The sequence below is a fragment of the Brienomyrus brachyistius genome, chromosome 8, assembly GCF_023856365.1.
Source record: "Brienomyrus brachyistius isolate T26 chromosome 8, BBRACH_0.4, whole genome shotgun sequence".
Lineage (NCBI taxonomy): Eukaryota > Metazoa > Chordata > Actinopteri > Osteoglossiformes > Mormyridae > Brienomyrus > Brienomyrus brachyistius.
The window spans coordinates 27,294,806-27,314,520 of NC_064540.1; the positions used below are offsets into that span (position 1 = coordinate 27,294,806).

Genomic DNA, 19,715 nt, shown 5'->3' on the forward strand with positions numbered 1-19,715 from the left:
GCAGGAAAGAGAAGGGGGGCGCTGGGCAGCCGTGTACTGCCAGTAAATGTCGGAAAGCCGAAGGCACACGGATAGGGTCAGGGTGACATTAAGCTGATGCTGCAGAATTGGGAACATAACAAGATAAGAGAAAAGGAAGAGAGTGGAGACTAACGCCAGAACTCTCAAAACAATAGTTGTATGTTACGTCAACTGGAATGGGACCAACAAGAAGGCAAATGCCCTGTTTGGGTTATAAAAACCAGACACTGACCATAGAGAGAGAGCTTCCCTTGGTGTGTACTTTTGTGCATCTGAGAGTGGCTCCCGGATTGCAATCTGTGCTGAGAATAAAGAGAGCTGACGAGCAACTATCCTTCGCCTCCAGAGTGCATCTTTTCCTCATCAACGGACTCGGTGGAGTCTAACTCCAACAATTGATGGATGGATGTTGATATGTGGGGGCGTCATGGTGGTGCAGTGGTTAGCACTGTTGCCTCACACCTCTGGGACTTGCGTTCGAGTCTCCGCCTGGGTTACATGCGTGTGGAGTTTGCATGTTCTCCACATGTCGTCGTGGGGTTTCCCCCCCACAGTTCAAAAACATGCTGAGGCTAATTGGAGTTGTTAAATTGCCCGTAGGAGTGCATGCGTGAGTGAACGGTGTGTGAGTGTGCCCTGCGATGGGCTGGCCCCCCATCCTGGGTTGTTCCCTGCCTCGTGCTCATTGCTTCCGGTATAGGCTCCGGACCCACCGCGACCCAGCATTATAAGCGATTTGAAAAATGGATGTATGAATGGATGTTGATATGTTCTTTATTCTGTTTATTCTGTATTACATTATAGTTATTCTACGATTGTAGTAATTAAAAACTCGTTTTCCCAGAACGCACTCGGCTCTGAGGCAGCGTATAGCTGCAAAGCGTGATGGGAAAGAGAAAGCCCTGGAAGCCATTTGAAATCATAGACTAATGCAAGTGGGTCTGATGTAGTTAATCGACATAAAGCTAAGCAGCGGTAACATTTGTAGTACTATTTTTTTCGTCTTCTATATGATTATATTTTATCCTAAAACATTAACATAAAAAGTAACTGTTCATATTGGTAAGTATTTGCTTTTGTCTTTGTTTTTTGCATTGTTGTCTTTAAAATATGAAGGTTTTTTTGGTGCATGCACTCTGTAGTCACCCTGAGATGGCTTCTGCAATTGCTCTGATTACATAGTCCAGCTAATAAAAGAAATACTATGCGTTCTTAGAAGTGTTAAAAGCTAGTCGGCTAGTGCTAAAGGCTACTCGGCTAGCTTTGTTACGTATGAAGGACTAAATTCAGTCCCAGTTCTTATATTGGGCAGAAGTTGCGTTTAACGCCGATTTAAAACGAAAAGCAGACCGCTAAAGATGATAAAGTTCAGCTGTAAGTTTAATTTCTTACTGCTACTTTTTTACTTTAAGCGCTGGTATGTGTGCACATGCATCCACTCCCCATAACTCATTAACTGCGTATCCAGCACCGGGGGGCGGCGAGTCAAAGGGATCTAGCAAGCAAATGACATAATAAGGGTCGGGACACCCTTGATACTATGATGTGTACGTTTATAATTGATCTGAATTTCATATGGTGGGTTAATCTGTTCCCTTCAGGCACGTTTTGCATTTGTTGTTGATAGACCATGTGAGTAACGATATGAATCTGGGTGACACCCCACTGTTGCCTGTTACATGCACTGAACTGTTTAGGACGGGGGTGGCCAAACTTTTCTACAAAGGGTCATTGTGCATGTGGGAACTGATTGGCTGAAGAGTCCTCACACCTGAGTTTGAACAGCTAGCTTAAAGATTATCCCAAATGCCTGCACACTGGCTTTTTGCAGCTAAGACTGCCCACCTCTCCTTTAGGAGTTATGTTGATCCTGTGTTGGTGGCCAATAGGTTAATCTTTGCAATGTGTCTTTTCTTCCCTCCAGTTTCTTCATACCTGCCGCTTGAACTTGGTTGAATCCGAACATGGGAGGAGATAAACGGTGAAGCTGCCATTTAGTCTCTTAACTCCTGCTATTCAGATATGCAGTTTGGACTGTGCATGCCTTTGAAACTGCCACTCTCTGGATGTGTCTGTAGATGTCTATTGTGTGGCAGCTGACGGTGCTGTCTTGTCGCACGTGTAGCATCAGTCGCACTGAGCGCAGCGGGAGGTATGGATCCGACCAGAACCGGGATGATACCGAATGGCGTGATCGGCGCAACAGGGACTCTGAGAGGGACTATGAGCGTCGCTGGAACGACGACAGGCGGGGTGACCATTATGATGACCACTGGAGCCGAGAGAGCCCCGAGGTGAGGGGGCACGAGGGCCCTCTGGTGGTGTGGTCGCAGTACATGTGTGTGTTACTGACCAGCTTCTCTATCACAACCATCCCCACAGAGAGAGCGTAAGCGGCACAACAGCAATCGCTCTGAAGATGGCTATCATTCCGATGGGGATGACCAGGACTACCAGGGCGACCTGGGAGACGAGAAGGAGAGCAAGACCATCATGCTGCGGGGCCTGCCACTCCATGTCACTGAGGAGGATGTAAGCTGTCTCCTGGCGCAAATTTAATACACTTGATACATCCTGCTTGTTTCCAGTTATGCATGAGTTTCAGCCTGCTGTACAGGGTTTATCCTGATGCACTTCTCTCTGATTTGGTCAGTTCCTTAACATGGTCCAAGTGACTGCAGGAACTCTGGAACCATTTTGAGGGGGACAAGCGTCCATTTGTAGGGAACAGTCTGTGTGATTGCAACTGGCGCTGTACATATGCACTGAGTGGTAATAGGACGTGCTGTGCAAAAGTCATTTTGGGCATGATGAGTCTGTCATATGGTCCTCATAGATTTATCAAGTATGCAGTGCAGTGATTTTCATTTATTCACACATATAAGTAGATAGTCCCAGTCCCGCGTTTTACTAAATATCCTGTATTTTTGTGTGTTGCATCCAGTTGTTCCTGGATACTCTCATGAGACCAGTTTCCAGCCAACACTGCGCCTCTTATAGACCAAAATTATCCCTTTGTTGCAATGTTTGTTAAATATTTGTCACTACCTGATTTGTACAACCTGCCCGATCCATTCCTTCCGGATTCTGTTCATGTATACTGTGCTTGTGTGCATGCGTGTGGCAGTTGCGTCATTGTCATGTCTACGTGCCGAGCTGGTACAGAGACCAAACTATCCATACTGAGTCCAATTCAACCGTGCACCGGCCTAACTCTTCAAGCCAGTCTGGGAACAGTTAAGCATGCTTGCCCGGGCATGGTACGGAGCAATCGCACTAGTCAAACAAAGTAGGTTTTAGGGGTCAAATGTGCTTGGGCACAGTATGGGTATAGCCTAACTGACAGGCATGTGGAAGCCTGGTTTTGTCACATCACCTGAATGGACATGTCTGCCGATTAGATCAAGACTGCCCTGGACCAGTTGCAAGGACCTCATCCTTCAGATGTGCGACTGATGAAAAAGAGGACAGGTGAGACTGGTGCCCATGGGTGACCTCCGTTGTCCCCTCACAGACCACTCTGCCACTTTTCAGATCACTGTGCCGTTTGGATAAGATGGTCAGACCCATCCTCAGCCAGGTTCAGACTGTCCTTGTTGAGTAATTGGAAGTTAAGATGCTGTGGGTCCACTTTTCAAGATGAAGTGGTGCAGGTGCATGTTGATGAATGATTTTGGTTTAGGCTTTATGGGTGTCTGCATATGGAAAAAGATTTATTTTTTTAAATAGTTGATGTCCAAACGTCTCCTCACTCCAAAGACCATCCACCATTTCACTGTGTGGGTTTCTTGACTTGTGAAGCTGTTTGTGACAGAGTTTGAGTTTTTTGTTCCTCGAACTCTGACTAACGCAGCTCTATATCTGAATGCTGTCTCTAGGTATAAGCCGAGGTTTCGCCTTCATGGAGTTTTATCACTTGCAAGATGCTACCCGATGGATGGAGACCAATCAGGTTGCTTCACAATCGCCAAGTCTAGATTTTGTCTTAGAGATTTGAACAAAGAAGCTAATGAGAGTTGTGATGAGAAGACTTTTTAAGAAACTTATTTGCATGGAGTTGGAGGGTCCTTGTAATTCTTCTGTGTGAACACCAATCACAGGCAGTGGCTGAGACACCTGACATGTTAAATGACCTTTTTATGTCATTCATGTGTCTTGGACTTTATTCAGTGTTGAGGTTTTCAGCGGAACTAGGAAATAATGGTGGACAAGCTACCTTTTTAACTTGTACACATGTTAATGAACAGTGGACCCTCTGAAGCTCAGAATTCAGAATGTTAGCTTATTGATTTTAAGGACAAGCAGATTTTTAAATAGTCACCTTGCTTGGCTGCTATCTCCCCATAGTTTTTTTTTTTTTACTCTTTAGGTTAAAAGTTTGAAATAACAAAACAAGAAACAACCCCCCCCCCAAAAAACGCCTGAAAACTTACACATTTAAAGTAGACTGCTGGCTTCTCCAGACTCTCTGCACTCCAGCTTATTCCATCTAGCACCTCTGTGCCTTTAGCTGGCAACGTTTTGGGCCGAGGATGAGTCAGCAGTCCTCTGGTTTGACACACCCTGAGATAGACCTGTGCACATCACTCTGATAATGATGGCTGGACGCCTGCGGTCCTGGGGCTCACAGGAGCACACCCATCTGCATCCCCCCCCCCCCCCCGGCTTCCCCTGCTGAGTGTGACAGCCCTGCTGAGCCCATTGGGTCTGGACCTGGTGAACAGGAATAACTGTAGGCCCTCTGCTTTCAGAAACAGCTGGTAATCCAGGGCAAGAATGTGGGCATGCACTACAGCAACCCCCGATACAAATTTGAAGACTGGTTGTGCAACACTGTAAGTAAACCCCACCTCCCACCATCACATGCCCCTCCTGTTCCTTCCTCACGCGAACTGTGGGCACATTGTCCTGAGTCCCAGCAGAACCCAATACCCCGTGTTTGCTGGTGTGGTACCTTAATTCCCAGTGACCTCATGCCACTTGCCAGGTTTTGGTTGCACCATTCAGCTTTCCATCTTCAACCACGCAGATGGATGGGACCCATCTGTCATAGTTGTCCATTGCAGCCATTTTCTAGTTTGCTTTTGACCCGAGGCAGCTAGTCAAGGTTGCACATATCAGTACTCTTAGTCGGACTTGAATAAAAATGATATAACCGGTTGCTTGCAGTGCGGCCTGTACAATTTCCGGAGAAGGCTGAAGTGCTTCAGGTGTGGAGCAGCTAAAGTCGGTAAGTAGGCTGTGCCAGCATGCCCCCCCCAATCATCAGCCTGCTGGCACTCTGGCGGGGGCACTGGGGCTTGAGGGAAGGCCACCAACACCCCTCATCCCATAGCACTCAAGCTATGAAACAATTCTGCGGGTCTTGTGTATTTGAGTGTAATGCTCTTTAGCCCCCTCCTTTCCGTGGATTTGTCTTTTGTTGTTGATGGTTATCATGGCAAGATGTGCATCCAGTAGGGTGACTTGCACATTGTGTGTATGAGCTGTTGTACCAGAAGTGGTGCGTTTCGCACTTGTGCAAGCTAACCCTGCTGATGCTGCTCCTTTGCAAACCCCACTGGTTGTCCTGTGACGTTTCTTCACCTTTGACTTAACTAATAGCGTTGCCTCTTGTGCTTTCAGAGTGCGAGTCTACAAGTCCCACCGGAGTGACTCCAGACCTCCAGCAAACTGGGGATTACTGCGGAGACAGTATGGTTCCAGCTTATTTTCTTCTGACTTCAGCGGGGGGCTTGTCCAATCAGACATTAAGTCACTCAAGACTTCTGTGGAATGGTCGTGTTTCATGCCTGAGGAGGTTTACAGTATCCCTCAACATGAATAAACCATGTACATGCAGTCAGTGGCAGAATTCATAGGCAATGGTAAACATAGCACAAAATTGGGAGGCGCTTCAAGCCCTGTGACCTGTGTGATGTGGACTTGAACAGCCATCATCCTGAGGAACATCGCTCCTCTCACCACGGTGGAGTCCATCACCACAGCTCTGGCTCCTCATGTCAACTTGTCTGTGAGCAACATCCGATTGATCAAGGACAAGCAGACGGGTCAGAACCGAGGCTTCGCCTTTGTCCAGCTTGCATCTCCACTGGTACGTGACCACATCTCAGTCTTCATGTCCTGGTTGAAGGCGTGACCCAAAATGTCCTCAGTAGACCACGTTGTTCTGTCATTTGTGTCTATAATTGACAGTAGTTTGTGTAAATATGAGCGTGTGTTTTCTGCTTCTGTCTTGTAGGAAGCCTGTCAGCTTCTCTCAATCCTTCAGGGCTTACAGCCTGCCCTGAAGATAGATGGAAAAACCATTGGTGTAGATTATGCCAAAAGTGCTCGCAAGTGAGTTCAGCTCTGAATCTGCCCTAATGGCCGCCTTTCAGGTGCCTGAAGCCCAAAGGCACTTGATGAGATTCCTTGAAGATACTCTAATGATGTTGCTTTTCCTAGGGATCTGCTGTTGCCGGATGGGAATCGGATCAGTGCCTTCTCAGTGGCCAGCACTGCTATTGCAGCTGCGCAGTGGTCATCTACCCAGGTTCCCACTTCTCTTGTCTTAGAATTTCCCAGAATCCCCTGTCTTGCTTTGGAGCTAGTATAGCGGCATACTAACAGATGTTTGTGTTGTCTCAGCCACAGCAGGTAGTGGGTGCAGCCAATGACTATAGCTATCTACAGGAAGGCTACACACAGTATGCCCAGGTGAGGTCATCTGCTGGTATCTCCAAATGCCACTGATCTTCCATTCCTTGTTCTTGCTGGGTTGTCATACCTAATTGTCTTTATATGCTCCAAGCAGTACAGTCAAGATTATCAGCCCTACGTCCAGCAGGCTGGGGGAACGGACCCAGCCTTTGGCGACGGGATACTTGGAGGTAGCAAGACCGCAGTGTCTTGCTGTTGCATTTTTGATTTCATCTCCTACAAATGCTAAAGGCAGGTTACATCTACTTACTGTTCACCCTTGATTTGCCCTTGCAGCTGCCCCGGGGGTGAAGAACATGCCTGGTGCAGGAGTGGTAATTTCTCAGAGTGCACAGGTCTACCAGCCTCACATCGTCAGCCAGCCTGTCACAGTGGTACGTCCGTCCACCTGCCAGGGCGCCATCTGCTGTGGCATCCCTCTTGCTTTGGCTCGTTGCTGATATAAGGTTCTGCAGTGGGTTGCGGTAGGAGTGTTCTGGATGACTTTGTGTTTGAGACATCTAAGGTTGATCCTCTTGCAGTCTCAGACAGGAGGTCTGCAGACGGACGCCAGGTCACAGTCCACCAGCACTGTGATTTTGGCAGTAGGAACCGCCACCACTTCTGTGGCATCTTCTGCTGCACCGTCGGCTGACCGCAAAACGGGTAAGATCTTTAAGAGAACAAACCAAACGGAAGCGTTGTTAACGGATTAACGAGAAATAAGGGCAAGTGGGCAATGAGCTTCTCTCTCGTCATCAGCTGCCCCAGACACCTCCACCTACCAGTTTGATGAGACCTCTGGCTACTACTATGACTCGCAGACGGGCTTGTACTACGATCCACACTCCCAGGTGCGTACTGATGGCCAGAAACTGGAAGTTGGGTTTCCATTGAAATTGAGATTTGACTGGTCGTCTCCTTTCCACAGTACTTCTACAACCCACAGACAAAACAGTACCTGTACTGGGACAGTGAGAAGGGGGCATTTATACCTGCAGTTGACCCAGCCTTGACCCAGACTGCCAGCACGACAGCACAGACTCCTAGTACCACTACGCCCAGCAAAGAGGTCAAGGAGAAGAAGGAGAAGCCCAAGAACAAGACGGCACAACAGGTACCACTATGGTTTGGGGAATAACAAGGGCAGTGGCTACCATTAACTAAACCCATTAGCAATGTGACTGGCCTGTCTGCTTGTTCCAACAGATTGCCAAAGACATGGAACGTTGGGCTAAGAGCTTGAACAAACAGAAGGAGGGTTTCAAGAGCAGCTTCCAAGCCCTGAACCAGGGCAAAGAGGAGGAGAAGGAGTCTGCTGCAGCGGATGCTGGCTTCACGCTCTTTGAGAGGAAGGTAGGTGCTTCCATGATCAGAATGCACTAACTCGGTGTAGTTGAGTTTGTTGGTGGTATTTACATGCATTTTTTTTGCAGCCTGGAGCAGGAATGGAGAAGCAGATGTTGATAACCGAGTTGGCAAACAATGGAGGAGAAGAGGAGAATCTTGCTAATGTACGAGTTTCCTGGTAGCTTTGGTGGACGTTATTGCCATCTGTAACGGGTTTAAACCTTGTTCCGGTGCATTGCTTTGAGCTGTATAAAATGTGGCGAGGTGACTCGCCGAGGCAAAAAAACCATTGATGCAGTCTATCGCTCATTTCAGCAAGGGCTGGTGGCAGCGTACAGCGGGGACAGTGACCCTGAGGAGGTGGAGCTAGAGTGTGGGGTTGAGGCTGCCGATAAGCTGACAGACTGGAAGAAAATGGCCTGCTTGCTGTGTCGCCGCCAGTTCCCCAATAAGGACGCACTGCTGCGTCATCAGCAGCTCTCAGAGCTGCACAAGGTGGGTGGAGGTGCCTCTGAGATCCTGCTCTGTGCTGGGGGACCTAGCTGACTCGGGCAGGAATGAAAAGCAGTTAATCTGCACTGGCAGATGTCTCGCTTGCCTTTCCCTGTGCCCCTCAGGTTAATTTGTTTGCAGATTATCTGAAGCTGTTTCACACTTTGTTAAACGGCACTGTAACTGATGATATTTGCACCAATTTATTTCTCTGTTCATGCAGCAAAACTGGGAAGTTCACAGACGATCTAAATTAACAGAATCTGAGCTGGAGGAGCTGGAGAAGAAGGAATCGGAGGTACCAGATTTCTCATGGTTCCGTGCGTCTGCCGCAGTTAATCAGCCCTGCAAGCAGCGTCAGTGATACTGTCTTGATGGTTATAGATGAAGTACAGAGACAGAGCGGCTGAGAGGAGGGAAAAGTATGGCGTCCCTGAGCCCCCACCACCGAAAAAGAAGAAATTTGTGCCGCCCCCAGCAGCAGTGTAAGTATCTCCTCCAGGGATAGCAGCAGCCCTACTAACAAAAAGGAATGTAACAGAAACTTGGAGCCACACTAACTCAGTCGAGGTAATTCAGCATTTCTACTGTCTCTTGCAGTTGTACTACGGCTGCATGATATTGGGGGAGCAAAGTATATAGAGAGATTTGGCATTTTTTCCATTAATACTGCGGATTTACAAAGCAGTTTTATAACCATTGCCAAGTACAGCTTATCTCCCAATAGCTTGTCTGTCAAGTCATGGTTTAGCCGTAAATTAACATGCTAAGCGCTGCAGACAAAGCACTTGCTTTCGCTCATCATTTATAGAATCTAAACTATTTTCATACAACGGAAGTCAAATGTCCTTCGATGACCCTTGTTCACGTTTATGTTCCTGGCTCATTTTTTGTTAAAATTTTTCTCAGATGTGCCGCCCTGAGTGGGCCTCACAGGAAAGGCAAAAATCATCACGATTGACTCGGCCAGGGCATACAGAGCTGATGCAGATGTGGTGGCAGCTGACCTTAGACTCTCCTTTTTTTAAACATATTCCTGATAGTCTTGAAAAGGAATGATCAATAAAACTGCAATGGTTGCCTAAGTGTTATCATAGTCCAGGTATCTCAGTCTTTGTGATACGGCGATTGCATGTGCACCACGTAATGTTCATGTTAATACTACACATTGTGCAGCTGTAAAACGTGCCCTTTAATTCTTGACTCTTGTAGGAATTACGAACAGCCCACCAAGGACGGTTTGAACAGTGACAACATTGGCAACAAAATGCTCCAGGCCATGGGCTGGCAGGAGGGTAAAGGACTGGGCCGCAACCAGCAGGGAATCACCGCACCAATCCAGGTAAACCTGACCCTGGGGGGTCTGTACCTGCCAGAGGTGGAGATGTCGGGTCCAGAAAGTACAAATCCAGACCAGGATTTTGTTTCAACCAACTAGTTGAGTATTCTGTGACTGTGACACTATGCTCAACTGTTTGGTTGAAACAAAATCCTGGTCTGGATTTGTACTCTCTGGACCTGAAATTTCCACCTCTGGTGCTTGCTTCAGCTGTACCTGACCCTGAGCTCTTTCCTGCAGACCTCGCTGAGGATGAAGGGTGCCGGTTTGGGAACGAAAGCGAGCTCTTACGAACTGTCCGCCTCTGACACCTACAAGGATGCTGTCCGGAAGGCCATGTTTGCTCGTTTCACAGATCTGGAGTGAAACGGTTCTCCTTTTGCCCTCCTATCAGACTAACCTCAGAAGACTAATGCCACCTTTTGAGCTTCTGCTGTCTGTCCATGTCCAGTCTGGTTGAACGGTGAAGCTGGTGTTAAGGTGGTGAAAGTCAATGTGCTAATTAGCCGCAGCCTTACTTCAGAAGGGGAGGTGCAGTGTTTCATATACCCCCACTGAGAAACCAACCATAAGTAATGGTTTCTGCTTCGTCTACCAAGCCAGACCTTTTTCTGTGTCCATGGAGCTATTTTCCCTTTTGACAGCATTCAGCATTCATACCAGGATGAACGAGATCCCTGCTCTAATTTAATATGTATATATTGTTTAGAAAACTTACATTTATTCTTTGTGAAATACTGTTTGTGGCATTTTGCGCATGTACAGTTTATATGAATTGTTTAATTTTGTACAGAAAAAAATAAATGAGTGTAATCTTTCTGTTTGTCTATTAGAAATAAATCCTGCCCTGGGCCCCATCTTAGTACAGATTTGTATTTGGGTTGGTGTGTTTTCAGCTCTCAAGTAACAGCCGAACTTTGCATATGCAAATGATTCTTGGTTGCCAGGCCAAAGGGGTTTCTTAACTATCTTGCTATTTTAACTGTCCTGTTACCTTTGTGAGGTGAACTGAATTCAAGGGATATATGCTTTTTCTAGACATGACTAGCGTTTCCTATTTTTCTTATGCTGGTTTGAAGGTTGAGGGGACATCTTAATTAAAAGGCATTTCAAGATTAATGAAGAGCTAAAATAAAATTGAGTGGCCTGGGAGAGATTTATGAGGAACATTTGAGCTCTTCAAAAGGTGTTTGGCTTTGTGTGAGGGCTTATTACATGATGCCGATCTTAGGTGCAACTTAAATTCAGTAATTGTTCTGATAGCCTCTAGAGGGCAATATCGTTGCAATACCTCTGACCTTTGAGTTACACTGCATTAAATCAGTGTGATTTGCTTTCAAATCTACCTTTCAGAAAATTATCTGAGGATAGTGACCAGATTACTTCCATAATGTGATGGCATTTAATGCTTGCAAAAATTTTCATTATATTTACATTAGATGGTAATTGTTTGTCTCCTGCTTATACAACACTTTGTTTAAGCAACCCTAATCTGTCATGTTCTGTTTAACAGTTTTGACTGTCACACCCTGTAATGCCAGTTCTAGAAGACGGGTAAAAATTTCAAACATTTCCTGTGCTGCTTATACCCATAAGAACACCCACAAATGTTTGCTAATGCTAATTTAACTTCTCCGGTATAAGCATAAATAAACTCGTTAAGGTTATTTTTTTTTCCTTTTCATTTTTTATATTTAAACATTTTTGTTGACACAAATGAGAGCAAAGATACAGGATTAAGAAGGCAACAAGCATTTATCTGTTGGTACTTTAAATCTCTATGTCCATCTTTCCTGTAATACACCAATGGTATAAGCAGGTCCTGCATGTTGTGGCTTGCAGGTAATGTGGGTTCCTGTATGGTCCTTTGTAAGGTCCTCCTGATTCATCCTGGTTTGGTGTGGTTAAAATCTGCCAGTGATACTCAGGGCTTTACGCTTTCCTGAGGGATTCCTTCAGTGGGTTACCTCTTCAGTGGTGATCTGGATCCAGCTTCTCCTCTCTGTCTGCTAGATCAGCCGTTCCTGAAGTGGGGGTCAGGAGATGATTACCAGGGTGTTTCTATAAACATTTTAAATGTGAAGAAATTTCATTGTACCCAGTCAGTCTCTACAAATGTACTACAGGACCCCCACCCCTGGTCATCTAAACATACCAAGGGCCACTAGTTCAATGTTGAGAGTCTGGCACTATTATTTCGGAGGTCGTGGGATGAAGAGTTTGGTAACACTTGTGAACATTTTGTTTGGATAAAACGAAAATCGCCCTCGACTTGTATATCGGGTGTGATGTGATCGGACGGGCAGCTGCTTAGCCGATTCATGCTTTGCTTCTGACAAACCCCACCGCAGATCAGCACTCATCCCAGTGAGGATGGCCTGCTTTGGCGTCTTGGTTGTTCATGTGATGGATGGTCTCAATGCCTTCACAAAAAAAACAGAACATCTTATGGTGAAATGAGTCTTTGCTCAAATTTTTGTCAGTTTTACAATGACTTAGGCTATTTTTGGGAGCACTGCACCTCTGACATAATTGTTATCTAAACAATCTAAAGATGGAAAAATGTCGTCCCTCGTCCATAACCACGTATCTGGAACAGGGTTGTAGTCGGGCTGGAGACTGCCCCAGGAATAAGACAGGCTGCACAAAGCGGGGGGCACTGCGAATGGGATTCCTGCTCATCTCACATACACATGAGTAATTTTGAGAAATCAGTTTCACATAACATATTTTTCGACTGCCAGACAAAATGTAGTTTTAGTTCACTTAACACATGATTTAAAATAGAAAGCCAAATGAAAGTGAAATGTTTCTTTGCCTTGGCGTCACTTAAATCACTTAATATCAAATGTATAAAGAGGGTCTATTTTACCCTTAGGTGTGAAATTAGCCTCCCACTGTTGCCATGGCACTTTTAAAAATAACATTTTCAACACGTAAGTCCCAATCCAGTCTCTTTGCATCTCAATGGCCTGTTCTAAGACAGGTAGAAAAGTATAAAATTGTATGTAATGCAATCAAAAATAAATAGTATGCTCTCTTTGCTTTGCACAAGAAGGATATGGGACATAAGCGATTAAGCTTTTGTTTTCCTACCATCATGATGTGGGAACTGAATATTCTGTTTCTGTAGTTGCTTGTGATAATTTCCCATTGTTTTTCGGCACTCCCTGACCCCAGAATTGCTGAAACATCATTCACCCCTGTCTTCATTTCATTTGTACTTTTCCATACCTCCCTCAAGTATTGGAAGCAGATGTCAGAATCCACACACGTGGGAAGAATCGGACTGACCGGGGTTGCCTGCCCCAAATTCAACACTGTAGGGTGCCTGGGGACCCCTTTGGGACCCCTTCGTGACCCCTTCTGCAACATCACTTCCCTCCCATCTACACTTAGATGTTTGAAGAAGTGACCTATGAAAATATATACCTTTATACTGGCCTCTTAAGGTCAACAGATGGTTCTGGTATGCGGACTATCTGAATGAATGTTTGTCTTATATCCCATCTATGAAAGTACTACCCCCCCCCCCCCCCACGAAGACCTCCACATGGTGGTTCCCCCTTAACAGTCAGCCTCCCAACAAGCAAATGAAACGATACTTACAGTCCCAAATGGGCAATGATCGGATGTCTCGCAATGCAAGTGTATCTCTAGATTTAGTCATGTTACAATGCCTTTCACCATTTCATTATTTTGCGGAAGAACTTTGACAAGTGATTCATACAGTTTGCTCTGAAGGCTTGTGTGTCCTCGAGTGACTCAATGGCTTTGCTGTTCTGCTGGTGGGACAACATGAACCACAGCAGCTCGAAAACCTGGATCGCTGTTCAGGCCCAGGAGCCCCTGCCAGTCTGCATGTTTCCTGGGGAACCAAACAGTGCTGAAAACACAATCTTAGATCTTAGCGGATTTGCCGCCTTTGAAACAGAGAGCGACTCTTTCTGCCCTGTTTCTATTTCATTTGCGGGACAGTTAGTTCATCTCAGAGACTTTGTTAGTTGATACTTATTATACGGGGTGTTTTTTTAATACCACTTTTCATATATAGAGTACAAAGTAGATCAGAGTGCTTTTTATGCACATGATAAAATACATGGTCATTTAAGAAAGAGATTAAAACCTAAAGGAATGAAAAATGGGAAACTGGCCAGACATTTTAAACAGTACAAATAATAAATTACATTAAATAGAATAAAACAAAGCAGAAGAACAAAAGAGCAAAGTGCAATGCTTCTTTCGGTGGCACTGATTACGGCCGTAATGAAGTGAAAGTCTGAAGTGAACCTTTCTTCTCCTCTCTGCGTTAATGTCAATCAACGTTTGGTGCTTTTTAGGTACAGATTAGCAGGAGGAAAAGCCACACTGAAGGTCTCTTCTCTGACTTCAGGTTAAAGCTTTGTCTACATTGTGAAACAGCCATTAGTATTCAGCAATGCTTTAAAACGAAGTAAAACTGAGCATTAACTAAATCAGGGAATGTTCTGGCCTTGGTGTTTACTATATGTAATCTCCTCTTCCCTGCCAGACAGAAAAAAAATTCCCGGCTCCTTGAAGGCTCAGACGTCAGCTGATCTGTAAATCAGTATATTTAGGGTGTTTGTGTGCCCCTGATAATTGCGTATTATTGAAGTTGGACATTTTAATTATACATTGAGCCTTTTGAAATTGTTACAATATGTTAAGCATTGACACATTTCCTTTAGCATATTAAAAAGTGATATTTGGAAAAAAAAAATTATGTATAGCCAGTAGTCTAGACAGTAAACACGAGAAGTAAAGGATTTAAGCATAACTCATTTACAAGGGATTACTAATCATTTCAATTTCACCAATGGTATTCCATCAATCCATCCTCCAACCGCTTACCCTGAAAAAGAGCCTTCAAGGGGTCTGGAGCCAATCCCAGCCAACACACTGATGCCAGCCAATCACAGGGCACACACACAAAGAGAAATGATATGCTATGGGCGATATACCCACACCTCGATATTAACCTAACTGTGGGAGAACAGCAGAATACCCAAACAGAACCCCATCAGAACACAAGCTTTACACTTGTAGAACGGAGGTAGGATTCTATTATAGCAAATCTCAATATTCAGCCACAATATAATAATTTCCATTTTACTATATACTTGCTGCATTTTCTTGCCTCTTACTTGTCTCATGGTCAGTTATTCCCCCCACAAGCTTCTACAGCAGATCAGCATAGTATTTATTAGCTCACTAAACTACGGCTATGTTTAAGATTTTTAACCGACGTTTCTGGTCTCATTTTTTGTTTGTTTTATATCAGGATCAGGTCATTCATTAACTTTATAAAACCAGAAGGAATGTAGAATTTGAATCTAAACAGACACCCAGCTGTATAACGTAGTGAAGCAATAGGACTTGCAGTGGAAGTACAGAAGGAGTGCTTCGTCAGTGACAGCTATTTCTCACAGATCTTCGTAGGGCTGATGCAGAGTTGGTCCAGCAGGCTGTACTCTACATATATGAATAAATGAAGCACAAAACTCCTCAGTATGAATCCCCCCTGAACACAAGACCTATTCGGCTGCTGATTTCGCCATTCATCTAACCACTAGTTAATACCAAATGGTCCAACTGTGGCATTTGTGTTCCTAAGTGTTTCATTCTGGTATTCAGGTAGAATTATAGCTTCAAACGACGATGATGACTACAGTGTATGGTCAACAGCAGCTGCACTGGTACATAAATGCATTTTTCTTCAGATCAGGGGTTTATGTTACTCTAATACACATTTAGCATGATTTGCCACCCCACTGGCCAACAGCTTTTACTGTTGCCACCTCCGGGCTGACAAGAGCAGTTAAGGACAGTGGAATCTCAAAATTGCCATTAGTGCCATTAGAGTATGTACTTTGCAATAGCCTGGCATCCTGTTAAGGAGGTACCCTGGGCTTGTGCCACTCCAGGTTCACTCTGAGGCTGTACAGAATAAAGGATTATGGACGATAGATGGATGTATTGCTGGCCGTCGATCTATCTGGCCATTGAAGAATTTTCTTTGGTCTTGTCCATTTTTTGCCATCCTCTTGTTGGTTTCAGCATCTTACCAGTCCATGTTCATGTTTGCTCTCCTGCAAAGTGGCTCCTGGTTGGTCCAGCCCATTTCGTGGAACAGCTCCAGCAGGGATGAGTGTTATCAAAGGCTCCTGCTGGTAGCAGCATGCTTTCTCTGATGAGTTACACCGTGCAGTGAGGTGCTGTTTGATCTCGGCTTGTGAAAACCCTCTCTGATGCTTGATGTGCCAGAAAAATAATAAACTAAACTCGGCTGGAATGGCAGATGGTGCTGCCGAACGGGACAGAGATCGAACATCTTCTCTCACCTTTGCATTGTTCTGAGTTTGACTCGATCGAAGTCAGTGTGGACGATGCCTCTTTGAACAGGAAGTTGCTGAGAATTTAACTCCCACTATAACACTCAATAAATAAACATAAAGAAAGAAAGAAAGTTTAAGTTCATTTGCTAGAAGCTGTGTTGTTTTCTATCATAAATCTTTCTGCAAATAGTGGAAAAAAATATTACTATTTATGAAACAAAACATATGGAGTACCAAAGCAATGTTCAGGAAAAGTGTCACGAAATCCTTGTTTCTTCAGAATAGCCAACACTTGCTTTCCCATCACAAACCTCTAGTCTTCTGCAGCAGTTCCCAGAGGCGTAAGTTGCTTCTGCTTTGCTTTGCTGTGTTACTTCTGTTCATTTTGTCCCATGTAAGTTCTATGGGATTTAGGTCTGCAGATTTCAATTTACTAGTATTACTATTTGAAATTAATGTTTTATTTAAAACCACTGGTTATATATATTATTTTGAAAACAAATGAATAAAGTAATGATTTTTGTCATAAAGCCAATAACTTCGCAACATTTATACTGAATTAAGCAAATGTCCCAAGACTTCCTGTGCGCACGGTTGCTTTCACACATCTCCACAGTGTGTTCTGTGTCGCTGTCGTAATAAAGAAGAGGGGCTATGCAGTGAGCCATAATTCTGAAGGAACAGCACACTTTGTGGCTGCTCTGGATTTGGTAAATATCACCAAATCGCCAGCAAAGGAACCCTAGACCACGACACGACGTTTCCTTGCTCGATAATGAGAACCACACATGAAAAATCATCTTCTCAGCATCTTTTTTTTCCTCCTCAGCATCTCAGCAAATTTTTGGTAATTGGACCCAATTATTTCAAAAAAGGACTGATAAGTCCGACTTCCACTTCTGCTAATAGCCATGTGGATACTTATTGTCTGAAGCGTGTGCAGTCAATTAAGATTAAACAAAGATTATACAAAGAATGACTTATTATATGTGGTTAAGTTCATGTTGGTTTTGTTTCAAGTGGGTGTATTTAGTCAAGGTCACAGGTATCTCTGCCTCCCTGGGAACGTCTACGCCAGGGTACCGCAGAGAAGATTCTGTCAGATGGTTGAGCCGAGGACTGAATTTAAATGTGAATTCTGGCTCAGGGGAATCAGATTGTGTTCTTGGAAACATCCGAACATAGTCTATGTGTGCTTTGTGAATTTGCAGAGTGCATATGAATGTGTGCTCTGGGACCTACCATAGGAGTTGCTGCAGGAATATGGAGCACTCAGCCACGATTTTGTGATATTCTTGTCTGCACTCCCGTTAGTAGTTTTCATCGATGAGATGTCAAGGTTCAGCCTTAGCTGGAAGGTCACCTGGCACAGTGGGCTAGAGGTGACATCCCTGCTGTTTGCTGTTTGGTCTCATCCAACCAGGACCTGTGGCAGTAGTTTGCTGCTGAGCAGGAACTGTTAGGAATGAGAGTCACCTCCAAATCTGAGGCAAATCTGGTGCTCTCTTGAGTGAATTGCTCCAGGTATGCGGGTAGAGTTTATCTTTAGTGGTATTCGATTATCTTGTTCTCAACTAACAGGTTGTGAGAGACACAGGCACACTGGTTTGATGGCTGATGTGTTGAAGGCACCCAGCAGGTCTGGTGGTGAAGCAGGAGTTCCTGGAAGAGGCTTATATGGTTTACTGGACAATCTACATCCCCATCATCACCTGTGGTCACAAGCATGAGGGTAATGACAGAAAGAACATGGTTAAGAATAAAAGCAGCTGAAACTGGGTTTCTCCATAAGGTTCTCTTGGTGACAGTGTGATGAGGTTGGAGATCCTGAGTGATGTCAAAATAGCGCTGCTGTTCCATTGGATAGAGAAAGGTCAGCTGAGGTGGTTTTGGCATCTCATAAAGATGGTTTACTAATACTAAGTTCAGAGTAAACGATTTTAGCCCCAATTTTCCGCCCACTGGCAGTTTTTGGAGGTAGCCGAAAAAACGCCCAGACTGGAGGCAAATCAATGTTTGATCAGCGCTGGCAAATTGGCACTCGATCGTTGTGTGTGAACTGTGGCATAGCGATGCGACGCAGACACCCATCTGATATCTAGGATGCTAAATATCTACACTTGTCGGTGACTCCAAATCCTGTAGTGTGAAAAGTATTGGGACTGGCAATGACTGAATTATAGATGAGAGCTTCATAGAGCATTCATAATGCGTAATAAACATGGCTATAATGTGTTATGCCTTTTTATAGTTATAGCCATATTTATAATACTTTATTAATGCATTTTAATGCATTATGAAGTTATCTATAATACATTATGATGTCTGCTTTAAGTAAAGTGCTACCCTTAATTTTTTTTATCAATTGACAGCCATAATATTTATGTTACTATTAATAGATACTGTTTGTGGTTGTTTATTTTTTGCCATTGTAGTTAATTGCTGCTCTTGTTTTTTACATTGTGTGAATGTATTTGTATTTATTTCATTGTAAAAACACAAAAGTGTTACTTGTGTTTGGAAACTGTAACATAACTGTCGTTATTTTGCACACTTTATAATGTTTACCTTTTCAGTAAATGTTTGAAACAAAAATAGTCTGCCTGAAAACAATCAAACAATCTCATTACAAAGCATACACATATTCAATATTCCTAGGTGCTTCTCGCATGTGTTTTTGTGATAAAACGTAGCTTGGAGACCAGACAGATTTGTCAGGGATTCCTCCTGGTGAAACATCTAGCGTGTGACCCCCTGTCACTGATCAGTCATGTAGTGTGTACACCAAGACTCCTGATTACAAGATGACAAGTTGTTTAATGTGAATAGTATAGTGATCTGATGACTTTAAAAGTCAAGTAGTGTGAACTTAAATGCAGGGAGTAGTTGCAGACACAACCCACTGCGTGGAGCCCCCAGGACAGAACCAGGGCATAGTGGCAGGATTATACCTCCAAGTTCACTTGGAAATGCCTGGAAATGCCTCAGAACAAGGTCGAGTCTATGACATTTGAAAGCCTGATCTCGGCTGACCTGCTCTTCTGCCAAAACAATGTTCACCAGCAGCAGTCTGAAGATAGATGAGCTATCAGGCTACTGGTTGCTTACCTCAAGAAAATTACTTACCCTCAACATCGCTACAAGCTCAGTACTTAATAATTGTCCATGACATTAATTTGGTGTTTATATTCCTTGCTTGACAAGCAGTGAAATCACCTCCCAAGGTTTCCTGAACAACTAGCTGAACCTTGTGAATACATGCATTGGCAAACTGAGCCGGCACTAGGCATAAATCACAGGGCGCTCATTCCTAGTTAGAGTAACACATAGCTTTATAGGTATTTTTTTCTAATTTGCTGTGTCCATGGAAACCGTGCAGGCCAGGTGAAAACCATCTCTCATTCTTGATGTCACACACAAAACAATAAACTAAAGTTGGACTGACAAATTGTGATGGTGGATGGGATAGAATCATC

The 19,715-nt window shown here is 44.3% G+C and overlaps 1 protein-coding gene across 2 annotated transcripts; it reads left to right on the forward strand.

Annotated features, from left to right (window-relative positions):
- The first annotated feature begins 759 nt into the window (after positions 1-759).
- On the forward strand, positions 760-10,748 carry LOC125747348 (RNA-binding protein 5-like). 2 transcript variants are annotated; one of them, XM_049022526.1, is made up of 25 exons: positions 760-1,083; positions 1,946-2,002; positions 2,147-2,315; positions 2,404-2,553; positions 3,423-3,492; positions 3,900-3,973; positions 4,773-4,856; positions 5,191-5,251; positions 5,647-5,715; positions 5,955-6,115; positions 6,263-6,360; positions 6,469-6,556; positions 6,652-6,720; positions 6,815-6,893; positions 7,000-7,097; positions 7,245-7,368; positions 7,465-7,556; positions 7,634-7,819; positions 7,912-8,058; positions 8,139-8,216; positions 8,368-8,547; positions 8,768-8,842; positions 8,929-9,029; positions 9,757-9,886; positions 10,124-10,748. In XM_049022526.1, exons 2-25 carry the CDS (start codon positions 1,986-1,988, stop codon positions 10,247-10,249), a joined length of 2,526 nt encoding a protein of 841 aa, XP_048878483.1. In that variant the 5' UTR covers positions 760-1,083; positions 1,946-1,985; the 3' UTR covers positions 10,250-10,748. The 2 variants fall into 2 exon arrangements, with proteins under 2 accessions (XP_048878483.1, XP_048878484.1); XM_049022527.1 differs by having other exon boundaries at positions 761-1,083; positions 6,818-6,893.
- The last annotated feature ends 8,967 nt before the right edge of the window (positions 10,749-19,715 follow it).

Excerpts from the sequence above, each read along its gene's own strand:
- LOC125747348 (XM_049022526.1), top strand. Across the intron at positions 5,716-5,954 it reads TGGGGATTACTGCGGAGACA|CCATCATCCTGAGGAACATC; the intron begins GTATGGTTCCAG and ends GGACTTGAACAG. Across the intron at positions 6,894-6,999 it reads TGGCGACGGGATACTTGGAG|CTGCCCCGGGGGTGAAGAAC; the intron begins GTAGCAAGACCG and ends TTGCCCTTGCAG.